Raw genomic sequence first — 24275 nt, forward strand, 5'->3', positions numbered from 1 at the left:
GTTATAATATAGATATAAGAAGATGTGGTATGAGTGCCAATGAGACAACTCTCCATACAAGTCATAATTTATAAAAAAAACATTTATAGGTCAAATTTTGGTCTTGAACATCATGAACACTTTATTAATTACAACTTGCTATTCACATACTGATGATAAAACGAACATTCAAGGTCATGAATCATGATAATACGCACATATCATGCATATTACTGTTTTACTTGATGTACTTTTGAATGAAATTTGATTAAAGTTAAAGTAAAAATGTTCTAGAAGATTGCTGATGAGCATATTTAATGAGCATTGGCTATTCTGTAAGATAATAGCTGCATGATTTACTAATTTTCCATCATGAATAATAAATGTGTGGTACACTTATTAATAAGACAGAATTCTGCACAATTGAAAATAACACAAAATGGCTTTCAGAGGTCTGAAGGTTTTTCCGTATTTTATGCAACTAGATACCATTGAGATGGGAGCCATCTCTGTGGGCCCCGCAGTCAATAACGTGGGGTAAATAAGTTGTATGGATAATCTGATATGAAGCATTATTTGAAGTTATTACATAGTCTCAGGTATAAAGTATGAAATAATAACAGCTGTCCTCTCAAAATATTGTGTGGATCAAATTTGTGAGCGATGGACAGACCAACAGACAGACAGACCTTTGACCTAGGAAGTTGTGCATACACCATGGCACACCCTCTAGTGTCTGTTAAAATGGATGTCAAGTATAATATTTGAAATCATAACGGTTCTCAAGATATAGAGCGGACACGATCTTCACCACAGGACACGGGGTTGTCAACTGAAACCAAAGTTTTTTTTACCTTGACCTTTGACCTAGGAAGTTGTACATACATCATGACACGCCCTCTGGTGGTGGTTAAAATGGATGTCAAGTATTAACTATGAAATCATAACGGTTATCTAGATATGGAGCGGACACGATCTTCACCACAGGACAGGTGGTTGTCAACTGAAACCAAAGTTTTTGACCTTGACCTTTGACCTAGGAAGTTGTACAAACATCATGGCACACCCTCTGGTGTTGGTTAAAATGGATGTCAAGTATAAACTTTGAAATCATAACGGTTCTCAAGATATAGAGCGGACACGATCTTCACCACAGGACACAGGGTTGTCAGCTGAAACCAAAGTTTTTTTACCTTTACCATGTTTACCTTTGACCTAGGAAGTTGTACATACATCATGACACGCCCTCTGGTGGTGGTTAATAAACATGTAAAGTATAAAGTATGAAATCATAATGGTTCTCTAGATATGGAGCGGACACAAAGTTAAAGTGTTACGGACAGACAGACTGATCACTATAGGGCGACCCGCCTAAAGGCGGGGCCCTAATTAAAGTTAATGCTTGCCAATTCTTATCTGAGTACAAAAGGGCATTAAAGTTCTTATAAAGTACATGTAATCAAAAAGACAAAATAAAAATGAAGATATATCTACCTATAATTCATACCTTTGAAGCCTTCTTCACAGGTTACATGTGTTTGTATTTTCCATCTGTTCGGATAATAATTTTGAGTCTGGTACTTTCTTTTGTAGCTCTAATATGCATTGACGGGTTGTTTAAATGCACAGCACTCTTTTTCAAATTGTTTGTTAATATAAGATAAGGATCTACAACTTAAATATCTATAAATGCATTTTGTGCTCTATCATATTGAGGTGTCCTTTACTTGAATTCAAATAAGCCACTGGTAATTTACACTGCATTGTATCTGTTTTCATCATTTCACTCATTTAATGTCTTCATGTGTATAACACACAATTTATAAAATTGAAAATAGAATGTGCATAAAACACAGTTTATGCAATCTAGAGAAGAAATCGCCTTATATAATGTTTATTTCCAGCTGAATCACAAAAAACAAACAGACCTTAAATAAAGATGAGACCTGTGGAAAAGCACTATTTATGTTGTAAGTCAACAAAACTCTCAAGTTTCATTTCCAACATGTTCAATTGGGAAGTTCTACAGAAAAATTAAACTTCCATGTAAAGGAGACAAATATAACATTTCACAAAACAATTAGGATTAAATTCTCTGGTGGACAGTCAAATGCTATATTTGCAGGATAGACTGAGAATTACATGTCAAGGTCAGAATATTCTATAGATTGGTTAATAGTGCTTAATAATTCCTCTATCTGCATTATATGTTGACCATTAACCTCCTTGTTATAATTTGCAAACTCCTCATTTTTCAACATATCTTCTAAAATATATTTAACTCTATGAATATCAAACAGAATACAGTCCTTATTCAACCAATGAGTTGTTGTTAATGTTTGAGTTATGTCCCCTTTGATTGACAATCTGGTATCCATATGACTGGTTTCAAGTTCATTTTCTACTGAATCAGTTGATTTAGTCTGTTGTTTTAATATTTCAATCCTTGGTAGAATAATTGTTTTCATGAAATCAAAGAATTCTGGATAGTTTATTCCTTTGTCAGCTTTCAACATTATCTGTAAAATAAATATTTCATATTTAAAAAGATACATCTGTCAGCCATCCTCAGTAAGAGATGAACTATAAATTCAGATTTTATTGTGAGGATTTCATTGATGCAAATAATGCAACTGAATGACCATAGCAATAATAAGCACTCACATTCTGAAATCTGAGACATATATATCACTATGCAGCATTTTTTCCTAAAATCAAATTATTAATCTCGCATTTATGCCACTTTGACAAAAATTTCAATGATAAATGCATGCAATACAGTAGTTGTCGTTTGTTTATGTACCGGTAATATATACATAATTCTCGTTTTGTTTATATAGATTAGATTTTTCCGTTGGTTTTCCCTTTTGAATGGTTTTACACTAGTAATTTTGGGGCCCTTTATAGCTTGTTGTTAGGTGTGAGCCAAGGCTCCGTGTTGAAGGCCGTACTTTAACCTATAATGGTTTACTTTTTAGATTGTTATTTGGATGGAGAGTTGTCTCATTGGCACTCACACCATATCTTCCTATATCTAATAATTACGTATTTACAGTATTGTAAAATAAATACTTTGAAAAAATATGTGGTTTAATACTTAAATTACCTAATATTGAAAGAACAAATTATGTTGTTTGTGAATTAAAGCTTATTCATAAAACAAAACATAATAAAGACACCCAGACTTTTGATATAATCATACAAATACTATTGTATTGAACCTACCAAAATATTATACTTAAAATGGCTTAAAATAATTCAAATCAGAGTTGTTTTTAGTAAAGTTTTTTCTGCTTGAAGGGATTTAATCTGATTTGAATCTTGTTAATATGTACTTAAAAATATACATGAAATATGCAGATAGACAATATTTGTTTATTGTAGGAACCGATAAAATATATTTGTATGAGATTTAGAAACAGTATGAAAGATGTGGCTCCCTGTTTCATAGCATGTACAAATACATTTTTTATTTTCTTACAAACATTGTTTTCATCCTGCACTTTAACATTTATGCTCTGAACCACCTATGGACTTTTATAATTAAAAATCAACATGACTTAAAGAGGAGACTGCTATGAGGACCCCAAATTGAACTGTGATGTAGTCAGTAATTTAACAAGTTACTCACAACAAAAGTGGGATACCAGGAGACTATAAACATTCATACTATATGTTTATCACTTTATGTTGCCTGTCAACCTGTACTTTTTTTTAGTAGAAAAGCCAATTACAGGATAAATATGCATTTACATCTTAGTACATGTATATAAAATTGAGAATTGAAATGGGGAATGTATCAAGGAGACAACAACCCTAGAAAGAGCAGAAAACAGCCCAAGGCTCCCAATGCCAGGATCTTCAACACAGCAAGAAAATCCTGCTCCTGGAGGTAGAGACTCAGTCTGAAACCATGGTACTACCTGACAATGCTGGTACCAGTCTCCATCTACCATTTTAGCCTCTTTCACATCTTGTATTTCCTGTTCTACGTCTATAAGTCCCTGTTTTAGGTAGTTCCAACTTATATCAACATTACAACCGTTCAACCAGTTATGATTTATAGATATAGTATCCTCCTGGAAATAAATAAAACCAAAATCTGTGTCATTTAGAAAATTTATTTAGGTAGATGAACAGTTTAACTTATTTCCTATTTCAATGTTGCATCATCTTAATTTTGAAAATTCTTATATCGATTCATCTTTATTTGTGGGTACCATTTTTCTTGGATTAAGGTTTTTGTGGATGTTTGTGTTCTTCAAAAGTCTGCATTCAAGGCTATAGAAAATTTAAGCCCAAACAAAATAATTTTATGGTTTTCATTTACACAAGATATCCATGAAAATTGGTATCCTAGCAATAATAATAAATCCACAGTACTTTTCTTCCTTTTTTATGTAATGCTATTGATGGAGCTTTTATTTCACAATGTTATCTGATTTTCATCGACTTGTGATGTGTCTTTCTCTAATTAATGCTCTCTGTATTGTACTATCAGTGTTCATAAAACGTGTACTTTAGTTCAGGGCTTCAGGCATAGTCTTTTTTCTAATTTCTGATTTCATTTTACACACAAGATAGAAATCTATGCAGTGCTTGGATCAATATTAGGTCAAAATTTTATAAAAATGAAAAGATTTTTTTTTTAATTTAGAACCACCTTAAAACATTCCATATGCTTAACTTGCCTGTATGGTATGCATGTCAACTGATCACGTATTCAACATCCAAATGAAAACAAAAATTCCAGTGAATTCATTTAATTTATGTCTGTAGACATATTTTTTGTAGATTTAGAAAAACTAGAATATTTATAGATACCGGTACATGTATTTAAATGTTTGCCTTTGCCACAGTTTGCATACAAGTCAATACAAAAAGTGTTCTTGGTTGAACAATAAACATCATCAGTCTGCGCCAAAAAAAAATTCATCTACTAGTCTACTAAATATCAAAACTTGTCCCTATATGACTATATAAAATTTTGAAAATTTTCACTAGTCAGAATCAACATTTACTAGTCTGGGGCATCAGACTAGTAGCTATCAGTGCAGACTGAATCATGGTTTAAAAAATTCCACGAGATCTACGAAAATTGGAATCTAAGGAATAATACATTGTAATAATGCATTCAAAGTTGTCAGAATTTTTGAAACACATCATAAGTTATCAATGAGATGCATCAAATAAAGAGAAAAGCTGTAATGACCAAGCTATTTTTTTTTTATTTGTATTTATAGTATAAATAATTTGTATAGCAACACCAGAAAATAAAAATTAACTTACAAGATTGAAAACTTGATGGTGCCAACCACTTGGCACAAATATTACCTCCCCTGGTAACTGTGTCACTTCTATTCTGTTTTTGAGTTCAGTAAATTTGGGGTATTTCTTAGCATTCTTCAAATCCTCAGAATTAACATCAAAAACTAGTTGTCCATGAACATCTTTCAAACATTCTTCTTCACCTGGAATTTTATCAATAGAAAAGCAAAGACATAGAATCGGTATATTCGGTCGGACCCACAATTGTCATGATCCCTTGATTTTTGTTGAATATAGTCCCTAGTGTTGACAGTAGTTTACTTGCCAATGTTTTTTTATCCCGCTTCCAAATTTATTTCTCCATGTTTTATGCCTCAAATTGCAAGTTGGAGGGGAAATTCACTGTAAAAAATGTAAAAAAATTTGGGTCCAGAATTTAAAGGAAAATAGTGATTTGTTCCAGCTGAAAAAGGTTAAAAATTAGCACTTTGGAAGCTGTCAAAAGATTTCAAGACGCCCTTAACATAAAATTGTCCATATTTTGAGTTAGAGCCGATGAAGTTTTCTATAATTTTAATATAATTTGTCCCAAAAGTAGTAAAACACACTGTAAAAATTTCATTGAGAAAGCACAAATGGGAATTTTTTAAATTTTAATATATGTTCTAAAAGAAATGCACTACGAAATAATTGTGGTCTCTGACCATATGCATTAGGTAAATGAATAGTTCTTCTACTGCTGTTCTTAATATCAGAGTAACTTCACCATTTTGGTTTGAATCTGAACAAAGGACATTGATTTTAAACTTGACTTGGAACAACTGTGTAATTTATATAGTCCAGGACTTTAATGAAAGAAAATAATCTGATGTTTTTGTAATTCCATTTTTCTGTACAAAGGGAGATAATTCTTGCAATATTATTCCTAAATATTTCTTTGTGCTACATGACATACTTAAAAGATAAATCAGTGTAGTGTAGTAACTTCTGTTTCTAATTCTTTGACTGAATAAGTTTACATGTCAGAACTATTGCAAACAATGTCCTATATTGAAAATTTACTGCAGTTATGATATTTTTAAACATGCTTAATCTTTATTTATATATTGTTTACAAATAACTGAAATGATGATTATGTTGTACATTTTGTCTTTCATCAAAGTTATAGATAAAACAAGAATGTGTCCCCAGTACACGGATGCCCCACTCGCACTATCAATTTCTATGTTCAGTGGACTGTGAAATTGGGGTCAGAACTCTAATTTGACATTTAAATTAGAAAGATCATATCATAAGGAACATATATACTAAGTTTCAGGTTGATTGGACTTCAACTTCATCAAAAACTACCTCGACCAAAATCTTTAACCTGAAACTGGACAGACGAATGAACGGACAACAGACCCACAGACCAGAAAACATAATGCCCCTCTACTATTGTAGGTGGGGCATAACAAGAAGTATAAAAACAACAGTATATATACTATGTTTAGCAACGCATAACTCACAACCTAGAATTATGTCACCATATGTTGACAAAACATACTTGACATATATGTAGATCATTGTTAAAATAATCATTTTGCAGTAATTTGCAAATGTTTAGGACGTAATTGTTGTTGTCTTTAATTTCATGTTATTTCCTTTATTTTAAATGAAATAGTTAAATTTAATATGTTTGCATTTTTAAACTAAGAAAATGTAAGATGGAACTAGCATGTGGTCATCATTCTTAAAAAAACACTACCTGGAGGGAAAAAGATCCACTTCTTCTTTCCACAGACATTAGCGGACCAACTGAAAGACCTGAACACATCAGCATGAAATGGTGTCCTGCAAGATAAAATATAAACATATCATAGGCATGGAAATATTAATGCAAATAATTTCAATAATGACAATAAAATAAAATTCAGAAAGGTAATGGGGAATAACTTGTAATTTTCTGATTTCCTGCTTTATAATAAAAGTCCTAGTGTTGAACTTTTTGATTCCTGGTTCTTTTAATAACATACCTTTAGATGCTTATTTTTGTTCCTACTGAACAATGTTTTTACTACAACTAGTTGTGTTTATTTCCTAAATATAGTAACACAGCTTTATTTTGTGCAATGTCAATTGCATCATAAAAAACTTTCTCCACAATCAAGGGTTCATCGTGGATTTAAAATAAGCTTGTCATTTGTGTTACGATTTAAAAAGCTATTAATGTATAATTTAAGTTGCAGTATAAAAGCTATATAACTATAAGGTCAGTGTCATAAAGATATAAACTTTTTTATATTGAGAGTAAAACTGTTTCTTAAGCCACATTTAAAAAAGTTTATATTTTTATGACATTGACCTAATATTCTATTTGTATGTTCTACAGATAATCAATTTCAAGTCCATGAATTTAATAATATAATTATTTTACTGGCAATTTATCATTCCACATTTCAATATGATATTCATTATTTATGAGCAAGTTTTTCCATTGATTAAAATATCTATCTCTGCATATTTCTAATTATTAAATAATCTAATTCATGAAATATTTTCTATACCATGTATACAGAGATGGCCATCGAGTAATTAAATGACATAAACTGATATATTTGTATAAAATTTTACCAAGAACCTTTAGGTCCCATGTAAACAAATCTGTAATCATCACAAATCTCATTTCTCTTGTCCCAGTATTCATTCATCCAATCTGAGGTAAAATATTCTGGAGTTTCATAGGCTTTGTAGTCTGGAAACTCTCTAAAAAAGATAAAAATCGGTGCTGGAAAACTTTCAAGATTAAGATTGATTTGTTTAGTTTGTTCTGATGGTGTGCTGTTACACCTGTCCTAATTCAGGGGTTGTTGTTCATGTTGTTGTTTCATGTCTTTAATATATTGTTTTTTTAATGAATTGTAATGTTATAATTTAGAACTTTAGTTTCCTTGTTTGAATTGTTTCATATTTTTCATGTTGGGACCTTTATAGCCTGAACTAAACAGTTTGGGATTTTCTCATTATTGAAGGCCTTACAGTGACATATAATTGGTTCTATCCACCTCATTTGAACTGCATTAGTGGCAAAATTTAGCTAGCCTGCATTTTGTGTCTAGACACATGGACACACACTATTATCAATCATGTATTAAGAGTATGCAGATTTCTGATAGCAAAAGAAATATTCATTAAGTTCCCTTCACAGGGGAAGATCTCAACTTTCTTTGGAATTACTATGGTGGATATATAGACTGTCTCATTTATGACTAAGCAATCTTACCACATCTCCTTATTTTTATAATGATCAGTATTAGCTATTAGATTAAGATGAGGAAAGTATTTTCAAACCTACCGATATGTAGCTTGATTACCGTTATAAATAGAAAAAATATGTAACTGAAAGGTGTTTTAGTACCTGTTAAAATGAAAATCTTTCAGATACAAGCAATCCATGTCCTCAGGGTAACCCCTTTCTTTATACTTCTCCCAGTAGAACATAAAGTCATTTATTGTCATCTCAGACTTTGGATGTGAACCATATTTCTCCATTCTACAATTGGCAACAGGTACACATGCATTTCCTGGAAAAACAATTTGAATATCTTGATGAATAAAAAATATAAATATTATTAATATGCAGTGACCTATTGTCAAGATAATTGTTAATTATGTTAATATACATAATTAGTGTCTAAGTATAATATTCAGAATGCTTCCTTTGCAAATCAATCCGCAGCAACTTTTTTTTTTTATTTCATGAAATTTCTTCTTTTAAATAAACATTATATATATGGCAATAGATATGACAGAGTTGGTTGAGAGGTAGGAGTGTCACGGAATAGAAGTTCATTCATAATGTAAGTTCAAATTGGAAAAAATATTCTGGAATATTACTTCCACAGGAAAAATGTTACAGTAGATGTTCCTAACGGAATAAATAGTATACATTCAGTCAGGGGTACTACTTGTACAAGTGTATTTTATTTACTTGAAGAAGTGAAAAAAAATATACACCTATAAGTAAATAAATAATGTTTGAATAATCTCCCCTTAATTTTCTGAAAAATTTACTTGTATAAGTAAATTTTTCTTACAATCCAACAAAAATCCTCAAGTTTTGAGATGTAAAATCATGCCTTTAATGATTTTTCCCAGGTTTGCTCAATTTTTTTCATTAAAGTTCAATGTTTCATCTCATTAATTCATCAAAGAAACTGATTGAGCAAAGATCTTGTATATTTGCGCAACGCCTTCAAAAATTGCTCCTTTGGGGCTTGTAAATGAGCAGTGTTAAGAAGATAACAGACAAATGGGACTTTCATTGTCCATGAAATTACACTTAAATGATTAGTTAAGACATCTGCAAAGGGTACATAATTTAAAATTCTATTAGAGCAAAGAAATATTCAGAATTCAAGAAAAGAAGAAAGGTTGATTTTTTTACCTATACAAGTAAAAAAATCTGAATGCCGAAGGGACATAACTCAGCCAATTTTTTTTTACCTATACAAGTAAATAAAATTCACTTGTATAAGTATCCTACAAATTTACTTATATGTGTATATTATTTTTTACTTCTTCAAGTAAATAAAATACACTTGTATAAGTAGTACCCCTGACTGACATTGTTGAATATTTGTTCCATCAGGTACAGGTATTATGACATTGTTTATAATAAAGTTTTCACTGGAACTTCTGTTAAATAGGTGGAACAAATATACGTTGACAGGATCATACAATCTTTCTAACAAAAATGTGTTCATTGTACATGGATGCCCCACTCTCACTATCATTTTTTATACATGTTCAGTGGACCATGAAATTGGGGTCAGTACTCTTATTTCATGAATTTGACATTAAAATTTAAAAGATCTGACCATAGGGAACATGTGTACTAAGTTATAAATTGATTGGATTTCAACTTCATCAAAAACTACCATGAACAAAAATTTTAACCTGAAGCTCATATACAACAAGGCCAAAACTTCCAACATATATAATTTTCAAATCTATATTTAATCAAGAACAGTAGGTAAAACTCAATTAAACCAAAGATGAACGACATTATAATTTTCTTCATGCATACATGTGTCAATCAGTCAGTGAATTGTAAAATTAGGGTCCAAACTCTAATTTGGGATTAAAATGATTAAAATTAGAACTTTAGACAATTTCATAGGTAACGTGTGTACTAAGTTTCATGTTGTTTGGACCTCAATTTCATCAAAAATGCCTTGACCAAAAACTTTAACCTGAAGCAGAACAGACAGACGAAACAAAAGAACGGACGGACAGACACACAGACCAAAAAACATCATTCCCCACTTAGGAACAAAATACCTCTTTTGACATCTAATAATGTACATGTATGTCTAAATTAAAAAAAATATTTTCACATAACCTGAAATTCTCCAATTATGTCACCAGGTCAACATCTTATTTTAATCATTAATTGTTAATGAGTACAATGTACGATGTACAGGATGATGTATATATTTTGAAACAGTTTTAGACAACTTATAGTCATGATCATGATGATTGTGCATGCAACAATTCAATTCAAAATATTTTAAGCTTTTGAGTTTGATTGTACAGTCAAAACTGTATTAAACAGATTGTCACATGATTGTACAGTCAAAACTGTACTGAACAATCACTCTTGATGACTCATTGATCGGAAGTGAAAAGGTGATTGTTCAAGAGAGGGTTTGAAATTGACCGGTTAGAGTCAGGCAACAGCATGTGCTGAACCGAGTAATTATAAGGCAGGTTCCCATTGATAGAAACTAGTGCCTGTGGCTTGAACAGGTGATCAAAATTAGATAAAAATAAAATTTTAATTGTGTATCTACATCATGTACATATTATACCAAATCTAGCTTGAAGAAATTCGAAATTTGGGCTTCCATCTGCTAGGCACCATTCTTTTCTACTTTGCCAGTGTTTAGTGAAGTCTGATGATAAGATACAAGGATAATTTGGGAGCAAATAGTTCAAGAAAAAGTCATGATAAGTTTGTTTCACTTCTATTTTCGGAATTTGTTTTAATTCTGTTGAAATGTTTCTCAATTGCACGATTTCCTCGTCTTTGTAGGGAATCATTTTCAAAAATTGTATTTCTGAAAAACGTCATATGTAAATACACAGCTGTTTCACAAAGTTGTAAAATGTTATGGGCGCAGACATCTTTAATTATGATATTCACGTTAAAAAGATTCTATCCATTTAAATATTAAAACACATATAAACTAGTTTATAATGTTCACATAACTGAAAATATATACAATTGTGAATAGGATAGTTGTTATATAATTTCATCGAAATTTTAACTATAAAATTTAGGACTTTTTTCTTACGCTGTACATCATTTTCTCAAAGTGAAAGTAGAACTTGCATTGTGTTGCCACAACAGGCACATACTGGAAAACAGACTATTGTCTATTATATTTGAAGGTAAAACAAGGTAACAAATCCACAAAAATTGTAAAATGGCACAAACATTAAGCTGGATTTTGATAGTTATTTTAGATAGTACAAGCAGAGACATATATTGTATTATATGTCTCTGGTACAAGGAAGTTAAAACTGAATGAAACCTAATGATGGATCATTATACCTTTTATCTTCGGGTCATTAGATAAGCCAAAGGCTTCTACTGACCCCTCATATTGGATTGACGTATATGATTTCTCATCTCATAATTCATAAATTTATATATGATACACTTATTTACTAGGTGTGCGCAGCTGAAACACATATGAATTTATATGGGTTCCAATTTTTCGCCATTTAAAGCAGACTTAAAATTATTCAGAGTCTTTGCCATCACCGTTAAATATGACAGGTTATTCCACTGATCCACTACACTAATTGAAAAAGCATGAATAGGATAGATGTTATATAATTTATATGGGTTCCAATTTTCGCCATTTAAATCAGACTTAAAATTATTCAGAGTCTTTGCCGTCACCGTTAAATCTGACAGGTTATTCCACTGATCCACTACACTAATTGAAAAATATTATAGTCATAGACTTTATATATATATTGTTAATATGTTTGTCTTATTCTAACCTTATTATTCAGATTTGTAGTTTTACTAATAAGTAACAATGTTTCTAGATTTTAATCGAGGAGTTATTTGTTTGATCTAAGTTCTTTTCAAATGGGTCAAAATTGAGTTATGACTTCCCAATTTTTCTAGTGTGCTTTTTGCACCTGTCCTAAGTCAGGAATCTGATGTACAGTAGTTGTCTTAAAGATGTTTATGTAATATTATATGTGTTTCTCGTTTCTCGTTTTTTTATATAGATTAGACAGTTGGTTTTCCCGTTTGAATGGTTTTACACTAGTGATTTTGGGGCCCTTTATAGCTTGTTGTTTGGTGTGAGCCAAGGCTCCGTGTTGAAGGCCTTACATTATACTATAATGGTTTACCTTTTTTTTTTTTTTTTTTTAAATTGTTATTTGAATGGAGAGTTGTCTCATTTGGCACTCACACCACATCTTCCTATAACTATTTAATTCCAATCGAGTAACTAAAAAATGTTATTATGTGGAAACTATGGCAATTTTTCCTATTGTAAAATGAATTCAGACCGTCTTGCTCCATTTTTTTTTACCAACTTCCCCCTTTCATATTAACCAACTCGTCCCACTTATGAAAAATATAGTTTACAATAGACAATATTTTTAAGCACAAACACCATGAACACATTTATATTAAATGATTATGGCATACAAAATTAAGACAATAAACTGACAATAGTTAAATTGATAATATAGGGTTATTGCATGAATATTAGGGAATATTGTCCCGAGTAGAATTTTATATTGCACGAGCTTGCGAGTGCAATATATGTTCTACGTGGGACAATATTCCCCAATTTTCATGCAATAACCCTTTTATTGTATAGCAATATAATATTTGAAAGTAAAAATTGGTTTAAACTAATATTTAAACGTTGATGACGTCATGAATTTTGAAGATTTATTGCACTAGTGCAATATTAGAATTGATTGCACGCTAACTTTTGGTTTCTTTCTGTTGGGAATATTATATTGCTATACAATAATAATTGATATTAGACATGTTAGAGTGACAGTGGTATTCACAGCGAGGGAAAAAAAGACTATAGATATCGACAGTTAACACATTATTAATGTTTATATGAACAAATAAAAAAAGAACACAAACAAAAATTAGATTGCATATTAAATGAAATACAAGTTATACAGATCATCTCAATAAAAAACAATCATTAATATACTTTATGGTGATTTTTAAAATGACTGGTAGACTGCTATTTAAAATGCAGTTACATGCTTATTTTGAGTTGAGCCTACCAAATTGTCCCACTTGCAATGACTTATGAAATGTAGTTTAATCCTGATGTTTTTTGGCCTACCAACTTCCCCCACTTGAAAGAGTGAACCTGACCTTTGGAATTAAAAAAAATAAAACTATATATTACCAAGATTACAATGATTACAGTTCTGCCAACTTCATGAAGCAAATGCGTGAGATTTGGCCAAAAATTGAAAAGACCAAAGAGAAAATACAATAGATCAAAGGGAAATTCCACCAAAAAATCATAAACATGTGTGAGTCTCACGCTAAATGCTTGAGACTTGGCAGCCCTGTATATTATACATACCTGGACTGACTACACAGCCCTTGCATTGACAGTACTGTATATACATTATATATATACATGATATATGCAGAATATTACATTAAAAAGAAATTATTACTAAAAATATTTGATGTTACAACAAACCACACCTGAACCATACACAACTTCTCTTATGTACAAACAAAGGAGATGAAAACAAAAAAAGGCTTAAAATAAAACTGACTTTATACAGTTGTAAAATGTGGTAGGGGTTTACTTCAGCACTACTATAAAATTATTTTTTCCAAGGGACATAATTTTGGAAAAAATAATTGATCATTGTTATTTTTGCAGATTTCTTTTAATCAAGACTGTACAACATCAAAGACAGCAACATGATTGTATTATTCCATGAACTCTATATCATAGTTCAGACAGTAATAAAATGGTTACGACCTAAACAGCTGTTAAAACAAATCAAACATGGCAAACACGTCAAGTTTGATGATGAATTAGATGGAAGGAAAGAAGAAGTTGTGGAGGAAATGGTGATAAAAGATGTATGTGGTGTGGAATTAGAAGGGAGGCCACCAGATTTTAGTGTCGATAAAAATGACAAAACTGTGAACTTTCCATTTCTGTGTGATGAGCCGACTATTTCACACATTAAACACTCTAAAACTATGTTTATAATGAGAGGAGTTTCTGGTTCAGGGAAATCAACACTAGTTAAATTGATTGGTAATATATATAGGGATAGTCGAATATGTTCAGCCGATCAGTATTTTATGAAAAATGGTGAATACCGATTTGACAAATCCAATTTATCAATTGCACATGAAAAATGTGATGAGAAAGCAAAAAAAGCATGTTTAAATGGGGTACCAGTGGTTGTCATCGATAATACAAATGTCAAAAGATGGGAAATGTCCAGTTACTTGGCGCTGGCCTTCACAAATAATTATCCTGTTGTCGTAGTACAACCAAGAACACCCTGGAGTAAGGATGCTGACAAGTTAGCCGAACTCAATAGCCATGGGGTAACTTCAGATATTATTAGACAAAAATTACGAAGTTTTGAAGATGTAGCGCCACTGTATTATGGATGGTTTATTGATGAACAGCAGTCTAACATGATATATCAATTAGGAAGAAAAAGTTTGGAAGAGTGCCTTAGAATTTTCCCCCAGTTTAAGGATTTGTTACTTTTCAAGTCTCCAGGTTTGTTTAACATGTTATTTAAATATAAAAAAAGAAGATGTGGTATGATTGCCAATGAGACAGCTATCCACAAAAGACCAAAATGACACAAACATTAACAACTATAGGTCACTGTATGGCCTTCAACAATGAGCAAAGCCCATACCGCATAGTCAGCTTTAATAGGCCCCGATAAGACAATGTAAAACAATTCAAACAAGAAAACTAACAGCTTTATTTATGTAAAAAAATTAACGAAAAACAAATATGTAACACATAAAGTGTTGTTAAAGTATTAAGTATGTGAATTGTATAGAGATGTTTTAAAACATTTGTTCCACAGAACACTGCATATTTATTTCCAAATGCTGCTGTCAGTGTAAAAGAGTATATACTGCCAAAAAGTCCATTTATTAGGAAATCTTTTGAGAAAGATGAAATTTTATTGTGTCTTTGAATTTTAAAACTGTTGACTGTATTCAACATGTTCAACTGGAATAAAAATCCACTCGATTCATAAAATAAATATGAAAAAATGTAAAAAAGAAATTTTAAAATTTTGATATAGAAACATATTTCAATCATGAAGATTATATTAAAGATCTTGTTAAATTTTCCAAAAATTCAAGGAAGGTTTAACAGAATAATGGTATAAAAAACAAAATTAAATAATAAACTTAACCTTAATGTTGCCACCACAGATGGTGGAATCTAGAATATAGGATCGCTGTGTCTTTCATCCATTATATTCTTCACTGGTAGAATAACTTTTAGGAATGTACTGTAAATTCAGAAATTACTGGGTGCATTTATTATTACGATTTTGTAATTTTTGACTAGAATATGCGATTTAAATTTTTGCAATATTGATACAAATCCTGTTTAATTCATATAAAACATTTCAAAATGCAAGTTTCAATTATTGCGATTATAACCCTGTCGCATTTTTCGCAATAATATAAACATCACAATAATTTATGAATTTACAGTATATGATTGAACAAACAAATTGTAATTATTCCAACTTTTATTTAGAATTTAAATTCATGGTTGATATGATTTCAGATCTATTAGAAGCTGTAGAGAAAGAATTGGATGACTGTATAATGAAGTGCACAGAATGGTATGGTTTGCATTTCCCAGAATTGAAGAAGCTAGTGCCAAACAGTTTGATTTATGCAAGAGTAGTAAAACAGTTAGGTAATTAAGAATTTTTTCTAAAGTACCCTTATTGAAAATCATACAATGATCTTTTCTGAGTTTTTTTTATGATTTGTTACTCTCTGGCTTTTCTTCTTCAGATAATGCTTTAACATTGATTTTTCTGAATAATGTTAACATTTAAAAAACCCACATTATCTTGACCTTATGATGATTTCTTATATAACCATAAGCAAAAGGTGATCTACCGGTATAACATATTTTAGATATAGAATAATTTATGGTGACCTTGAATGGTGACATGGACATTTTTCATTATTATTTGGCCAATATTAAATTTTAGTGATAAGGTCTCCTTCTAAGATTCTTTAAACAAAAGTCAACTGCATTTTAATTTGGTGAAAACAGATGTTAGGAGAACTAATCTTTTTTTGAAAGGTTCATCTGACCTTGAATCTATTTTCATTGTTCATTGCATTGGTCATGTTAGTATACATTACATTTTTGTGATTTTGATCTGTTTCTCAGGAGGGGGTTGGGGGTTGGAGGGGTCCTGATCCCGAAATCCTGGGCTTATAAATACGAAAATAAATTTAAATCCTGACATCCCAAAATTTGAAAAAATGAATTCCCAGATTTAGTAAGGGTCAATCCCAAAATATCGAGCTTAAAAACACTCTATCCCCCCTCCCTCATTAGACCAACAGTATTTGATGTACAGAATAATTGTAAGAGGAACAACTCCTTCAGACATACCGGTTTCCTCTGACATTGACTTAATTTTTCATGGATCATTGGTCAACAAGAGGTTTTTGCAATACGATTTTTTCTCCGATACCATAAGCCTGATAAGTGAAGAGAGCTGTATTTGTTGTATAATATGATTGTAATGTCTAATGTCTGTCTGACTTCTTCTAACCTTGACCTCATTTAGCTTTGATCATTAATAGAAATCAAATTTTATGGTGCCAGTAAAGCAGCAATCAAATTCACAAAAATAATTTACAAGAAAAAATATTTGGAAACCATGATTATTTCAGTATAAGTTTCCATAGATTTTTGTCGTTAGGTTATTTGTGAAAAGAGTCTAGGCAATTATTTCTGCTCTTTAATTAATTCTCATGTGTAGTCAAGGTTGTTAAAATTGAGACCCCCTTTGTGATTGAATGTCATCTTATAGATCAATCTCCGGCGCAGAGTTCTTATCCGTTCCGTACATGCTTGGCAATACTGCACTTAATATGACCTCTGCCTTACATTGTCCGACTCCATGAGGAAATTTCCTCATGGCTGACAAGCATTTGGTATTCTCTGCAAAGTCTGTTGCGTGATACACAACCTACCTAAGAATGTCAAATTTTTTTATGCGGAAGGTTTGGAGTAATCAGGTAAAGTGGCGATGGCGGAAATTATGAGAATCATCTCCTCACCTCATCTCCTTCAACTAGGATTTTGGCCAAATTAAAGTTTTAAAATTACTTATTTAATTATATTGAGGTAAGAGTTACAAAGAATGAATTGAATGGAACGAATATGTGATGTCTGCTTCGGAGAGTGCTTATAGATCAGCTTCTTTTTCAATCCTTTATTCCTTTGTCATAATTTATATCAATTTATTTTTGACAGGTCACAGAAAAAATGCAAACAGTAAAAATTTTAGTAACATTTTACCGAGGAAACAAGAGAATGATGTGAAATTTACAGCTAAACATTCAATGGGAAAAGACATTTCTGATGAAGATTTAATACTCATTACTGATTTATGTGTTCAGGTTAGTTTATTTCGCATGCAAGTAAAACCTAGACAACTGCCAAAATGAATGAGTTGATATTCATCACTTATGTGTTCAGGTTACTAGTATGTTACATGGAAGTAAAACCCAGAGGACTGCCAAAATGAATGAGTTGATAATCATGACTTATTTATGTGTTCAGTTTACTAGTATGTTACATACAAGTAAAACCCAGAGGACTGCCAAAATGAATGAGTTGATAATCATGACTTATTTATGTGTTCAGTTTACTAGTATGTTACATACAAGTAAAACCCAGAGGACTGCCAAAATGAATGAGTTGATAATCATGACTTATTTATGTGTTCAGTTTACTAGTATGTTACTGTAACATACTGACAAAAATGCGTTAGAATGACAAATTTACGACAAACAAACTTCAAATTGTGATCATTTGAGAAATACTGAAATTAAAATGTGAACTATCCGAGGGGGGACACTTTCAAAACTTAAGTGACAAAATTGATTTGAAATACTTTCTTCAATGAGAAAACTATGTTCGTAAATTATGAAAGTGACCATTCGCTAGCAAAATCACTGATGTTATGTAGAAGTAAAACCTACAAAAACTGTCAAACAACTTAATTGAAACCTACATTATAATATTTCAAAAATTCATGAAACCCAGTTAAAGTGGTTGGTTTAGAAAATGAGTGAGCCTAAGGTAAAAATATAAACTTCTTTCATTAATTGACTTGTTGAAGGTCATATGATTACCTACGGATTTAACGTCACCTTACTAATGTTACTTTGCCTCTGGTGGAGAGCTGTCTCATTGGCAATCATACCCCATCTTTTTTTTAAGGAACCTGGCTTGTCATGTTTTGGATTTTCTATCGTTTTATCCATTTGAATTCCTTGAAAAAATTTGCCTGGTGATCCCCATTTTTTTTGGGGTAAATCTTTTACATGTATAATTATAACCATCTGTAAAAGTCTTATAAAATTTTAATTACTTTTGAACAGTTTTTGAGAACTTCCACCTGTCGATGATAAAGCTATGAAAAGTCAAAAGAGAATATTTTCCCTCCAAAATTTCAATGGCTTAAATCTCGAAAACAAGCACGGTGACCTATATATTTTTTTTGCTATTTGGATTCCTTTATTAATTCCCTATCAATATTAAGTAGTGTTTTGAAAAGTAAATTACTTTGAAATTTAGAAGCGAACACCCTTAAGTTTACTCTTTAAGGGATGTATTGATTGCAACTCAGATTTGGCATCTCACCAAATATTGACCTATTTTATCTTTATAAAACCAAAACATATTCATGATATTGTAAGTTGGAAAAATTGTACATATATATCCCCAATAATTTAGACCAGGTACATTTATAAATTTCCATTTATTTGTACTTTATTAATTAAAGAAATGTTTCAACGGAAAAAAACTTCCTTTGGAACCACACTAGATTGACTTTAAATTAAGAAAATACATTCATAATGGTTTTCTCTTTTAAATTGCTTTACCATGTTAACATTTTGCTTTGCTGGTTTCATATGGTATTTTGAACTCCCTCAAGAGTGAATCATGGATTATAAAATACCATATCGAAAAATACCAGTTTTAAAAAAAAAATGGTTGAAAGAGTGACCTTTGTGTACTAATTTCTTTGTCATTTGGTATTTCAGATAATAGAACTAACAGATTTCAAAGACAACTTAGAAGAATTCATAAGAAATCCAATGACAGCAAACTCTCCCAAAGTAACAGAACATGTTGGTCAGGTGATAGGACCACTTCTTATTTCACATGCAGGTAAAATAGTGCAATTAAACTGTGATAGGGGTTCTAAATGTAATTCTTGGCCATGGATGGATATAGCTTTTGTTATTGATATCAAAACTCAGATGACTTTTGATCAATTATTTCTCAGTTTAAAAGTTTCCAACTTCTTGGTACATGAATTTCATCTTTTTTTATATATATTTAACAACTTAATTTGCAATAAGATTAAGGTATCCTCAATTTAAAATTTTTTGGAAGGATTTATTATTGTGATTGTTAAACAAGGGACATAAATGCAAGATTACTAGTAATTATTGCTATTTCAAGTAATGCTGCATACAAATAAGCAATCAAATTTTGTGAAAATTTCCCATCACAAATTTTTTTTATAATTAAAAGTAAAATTACTAAAATACAGAACTATGAGGAAAATTCAAAACGGAAAATCTGTAATCAAATGGCAAAATCAAAATCTCAAACACATCAAATGAACAGATAACAACTGTCTTATACCTGACTTGGTTAGGCGTTTTCTTATGCAGAGAACATTGCGATAATTTATGAATTTACAGTACATAATGTTCAAAATTTGTTATGAAGTTAAAAAAATATCGTAAAATTAATTATGATGTAAAAAACTTGCTACAAGGTTAAATGAAAGTTGCTTTAGAAAACATATTTACATTGATAAATTTTTTTTTTTAGATACTGTAGAGCAGAAAATGTATGAAAATTTCAAGTTAAATTCAACCAAAATTCTACATTGCACAGCTATGTTCATGGGAACCAAAAGAAATCCAGCTCCTAACAGTGATACATATCCAAATATGGACATAGTTCAAAGGTCATATGGGTCAGTGCATGACCTTGAAATCACAAGAATAACAGTCACCCCAAGAACAATAGGGGCCAAAGTGCAGTTGTCAAAGCAATGCTTGAAATTGTATGAAAAACCTCAGGAAAAAGAAAGGGAGATTAATCTGAGAACAATTATGAACCATAACTCTGTTTCTTTGGAATTTGGTAGAGCTGCACATGTTACCATAGGAACGGTACCAGGGATTCCCCCTGCCACAACAAATGAGGATTTGTTAGATATTTTAGATGCAGAAATGAAAAGTAAACTTGAAAATATCCCTATTACTGTACGGAAATGTGCCTTAGGGACAATACAGAATGTAGGAAAAGATTTGTTTATTGTTAATCTTGAGAGTCCAATTACTGTTCAGGGTTTATATACAGGGTTTTATGGAGGCAGCTTCAACAATTCTCCCAAAAAATGAATTGATATATACCTGGTGTTGTTTGATTTGGAATAAGAATTTGAGAAAAGAGCATGTTTGACCTGAAAGTTTGAAAATCAGACGAGGGGAGATTATATGGTGGCTGCTTCAATAATTCTCCCAAAAAATTAATTTGTTATATAACTGGGGTTTGATTTAGAACGAGACATGGACAAAAAAGAATGTTCCTTCTGAAAGTATGTAAAGCAGATAAGGGAAGGTTTTATGGTGGCAACTTCAGCAATTCTGCCAAAAAATAGATGTATTATATAACTGGTGTTTGATGTGGAACAAGACATGGACAAAAAATAACGTTACTACTGAAAGTCTACACAGCAAATATGGGGATTGGTGGGGTATAGAGAGGGTGGTAGGCACTTCAATCAATTTGAAAACATGAAATTTTGCAAGAATTCTAAGAAACAGAAAAAATTTGATGTTTGAGTGGTCAGAGTCTTAAAAGCATTCGTCCCATTCTCTCCATGCATCATGTGCATTTAATTCTTGAACTGCACTTACAGAAATCTTCATAAAATTCAAATGTCTGTCTGTTTTTTTCTGCTCTTTTTTTTCGTCACATTGTTTGTCCAATAATGAATTGAAGTTTTTGTTTTAGATAGAAAATCATGTTAATTATGATGTGAAATTTATATAAAAACATGCTTATACATGTACTAACATGGTTTTCACCTAGATTGTTCAGTTCACATGTACAGAACATAATTATAAAGTGAACATGATAAATGTGAGTGTCCAATTGACACAATTTATTGTAACATGTATATTTAATTTTTTAAGCTTTCTTAAATTTATGCTTATGGGATAATGAAAGCAATTATTTTTTCATTGTTTTATTACATGTATTATTTAGTTTTTATGTATATTTTACATATACTGTAAATTCCTCCTTATCATTTCTATTATTTTCTTAATTTTGCTAAGCATTAACTTGCTTACATTTTTGCATTGATATTAATGTATGTTTTTGTTTAAGAGAAAGCCTTGTATCTTTGACAATCTTTAGATCATACATACTGATGTTTAAGCAATATAACTATATTTTCTTAGACAATTTGTCTAATATGGTAGTATTAAATGTGTTATTGTTTTTTTAGCTCACCTGGCCCGAAGGGCCAAGTGAGCTTTTCTCATCACTTGGCGTCCGGCGTCGTCCGGCGTCGTCCGTCGTCCTTTGTCCGTCGTCGTTAACTTTTACAAAAATCTTCTCCTCTGAAACTGCTGGGCCAAATTAATCCAAACTTGGCCATAATCATCATTGGGGTATCTAGTTTAAAAATTGTGTCCGGTGACCCCGCCAACCAACCAAGATGGCCGCCACGGCTAAAAATAGAACATAGGGGTAAAATGCAGTTTTTGGCTTATAACTCAAAAACCAAAGCATTTAGAGCAAATCTGACATGGGGGTATAATTGTTTATCAGGTCAAGATCTATCTGCTCTGAAATTTTCAGACGAATCGGACAACCCGTTGTTGGGTTACTGCCCCTGAATTTGTAATTTTAAGGAAATTTTGCTGTTTTTGGTTATTATCTTGAATATTATTATAGATAGAGATAAACTGTAAACAGCAATAATGTTCAGCAAAGTAAAATCTACAAATAAGTCAACATAACCAAAATGGTCAGTTGACCACTTTAGGAGTTATTGTCCTTTATAGTCAATTTTTAACCATTTTTCATAAATCTTGGTAATCTTTTACAAAAATCTTCTCCTCTGAAACTACCAGGCCAAATTTAAACAAACTTGGCCGCAATCATCATTGGGGTATCTAGTTTAAAAATTGTGTGGCGTGACCCGAGCAACCAACAAAGATGGCCGCCATGGCTAAAAATAGAACATAGGGGTAAAATGCAGTTTTTTGCTTATAACTCAAAAACCAAAGCATTTAGAGCAAATCTAACAGGGAGTAAAATTGTTAATCAGGTCAAGATCTATTTGCCATGAAATTTTCAGATGGATTGGACAAACTGCTGTTAGGTTGCTGCCCCTGAATTAGTCATTTTAAGGAAATTTTGCCGTTTTTTGTTATTATCTTGAATATTATTATAGATAGAGATAAACTGTTAAGGGAAACAATGTACAGCAAAGTAACACCTAAAAATAAGTCAACATGACCTAAATGGTCAATTGACCCCATAAGGAGTTATTGCCCTTTATAGTCAATTTTTAACAATTTTCATAAAATTTGTAAATTTTAACTAACATATTCCACTGAAGCTCTTAGGCCAAGTTCAATATAGATAGAATGATTGTAAGCAGCAATAATGTTCAGTAAAGTAAGATATACAAACACATCACCATCACCAAAACACAATTTTGTCATGAATTCAAATGCGTCCTTTGTTTAATATTCACATAGACCAAGGTGAGCGACACAGGCTCTTTGGAGCCTCTAGTTTGTTTGTTACATATGTATTAATCAGTCTGTTTATGTTTTATTTAATTTGATATGATGATTCTGTAATGCAAGAAAAATTGTCCATTTGTGTTCATTTGTCACCCCCCTTTTTTTCCTTGAAAATATTGTTTTTACTTTTTTCCTCAATTTACTTTTATACACATATTTTAAGGTGTTGTTTGTGGTATCCATGTGTCATTGTTCTCGCTGTGGTGTTCTGTAAACACAAGAGTTCCCCACAAAATGTTTTTTTCCCTTTTTTATTCTACATTAATTTTATAAATATATTTTCGGTGATGTTTTTATAGCATTGGATATGTCAGTACAATTATCATAGTTTTGGTAATCTGTTTTTAGCTCACCTGGCCCAAAGGTCCAAGTGAGCTTTTCCCATCACTTGGTGTCCGTCGTCGTCCGTTGTCCGTCGTCGTTAGGTTTTACAAAAATCTTCTCCTCTGAAACTACTGGGCCAAATTAAACAAAACTTGGCCACACTCATCATTGGGGTATCTAGTTTAAAAAATGTGTGGCTTGACCCGTCAGCCAACCAAGATGGCCGCCACGGCTAAAAATAGAACATAGGGGTAAAATGCAGTTTTTGGCTTATAACTCAAAAACCAAAGCATTTAGAGCAAATTTGACATGGGGGTATAATTGTTTATCAGGTCAAGATCTATCTGCTCTGAAATTTTCAGACGAATCGGACAACCCGTTGTTGGGTTACTGCCCCTGAATTTGTAATTTTAAGGAAATTTTGCTGTTTTTGGTTATTATCTTGAATATTATTATAGATAGAGATAAACTGTAAATAGCAATAATGTTCAGCAAAGTAAGATTTACAAATAAG

General features: G+C 31.4%; 2 protein-coding genes across 3 annotated transcripts; one reads left to right on the forward strand and one right to left on the reverse strand.

Moving 5' to 3' along the window:
* Positions 1-2117: 2117 nt before the first annotated feature.
* Positions 2118-11378, reverse strand: LOC134694310 (2-oxoglutarate and iron-dependent oxygenase JMJD4-like). The gene is made up of 7 exons (XM_063555315.1): positions 11100-11378; positions 8645-8810; positions 7861-7992; positions 6995-7080; positions 5269-5450; positions 3903-4058; positions 2118-2498 (listed from the first exon to the last, which is right to left on the reverse strand). Exons 1-7 carry the CDS (start codon positions 11329-11331, stop codon positions 2118-2120), a joined length of 1335 nt encoding a protein of 444 aa, XP_063411385.1. The 5' UTR covers positions 11332-11378.
* A 217-nt stretch (positions 11379-11595) lies between these two features.
* LOC134693918 (2',3'-cyclic-nucleotide 3'-phosphodiesterase-like) lies at positions 11596-22117 on the forward strand. 2 transcript variants are annotated; one of them, XM_063554854.1, is made up of 6 exons: positions 11596-11692; positions 14199-15065; positions 16110-16244; positions 17832-17977; positions 19631-19757; positions 20433-22117. In XM_063554854.1, exons 2-6 carry the CDS (start codon positions 14240-14242, stop codon positions 21008-21010), a joined length of 1812 nt encoding a protein of 603 aa, XP_063410924.1. In that variant the 5' UTR covers positions 11596-11692; positions 14199-14239; the 3' UTR covers positions 21011-22117. The 2 variants fall into 2 exon arrangements, with proteins under 2 accessions (XP_063410924.1, XP_063410923.1); XM_063554853.1 differs by having other exon boundaries at positions 11596-11682.
* The last annotated feature ends 2158 nt before the right edge of the window (positions 22118-24275 follow it).

This window comes from Mytilus trossulus, chromosome 13 (assembly GCF_036588685.1).
Source record: "Mytilus trossulus isolate FHL-02 chromosome 13, PNRI_Mtr1.1.1.hap1, whole genome shotgun sequence".
Classification (NCBI taxonomy): domain Eukaryota; kingdom Metazoa; phylum Mollusca; class Bivalvia; order Mytilida; family Mytilidae; genus Mytilus; species Mytilus trossulus.

Coding starts and splice junctions, on each gene's coding strand:
- LOC134694310 (XM_063555315.1), bottom strand. CDS start 11,331: ATGATTCCCTACAAAGACGAGGAAATCGTGCAATTGAGAAACATTTCA. Junction 7,993..8,644: donor AAAGATTTTCATTTTAACAG/GTACTAAAACAC, acceptor TATCTTTTTTAG/AGAGTTTCCAGACTACAAAG. Junction 2,499..3,902: donor ACTGGTACCAGCATTGTCAG/GTAGTACCATGG, acceptor TTTATTTTACAG/ATAATGTTGAAAGCTGACAA.
- LOC134693918 (XM_063554854.1), top strand. CDS start 14,240: ATGATTGTATTATTCCATGAACTCTATATCATAGTTCAGACAGTAATA. Junction 15,066..16,109: donor GTTACTTTTCAAGTCTCCAG/GTTTGTTTAACA, acceptor ATATGATTTCAG/ATCTATTAGAAGCTGTAGAG. Junction 16,245..17,831: donor AAGAGTAGTAAAACAGTTAG/GTAATTAAGAAT, acceptor TATTTTTGACAG/GTCACAGAAAAAATGCAAAC.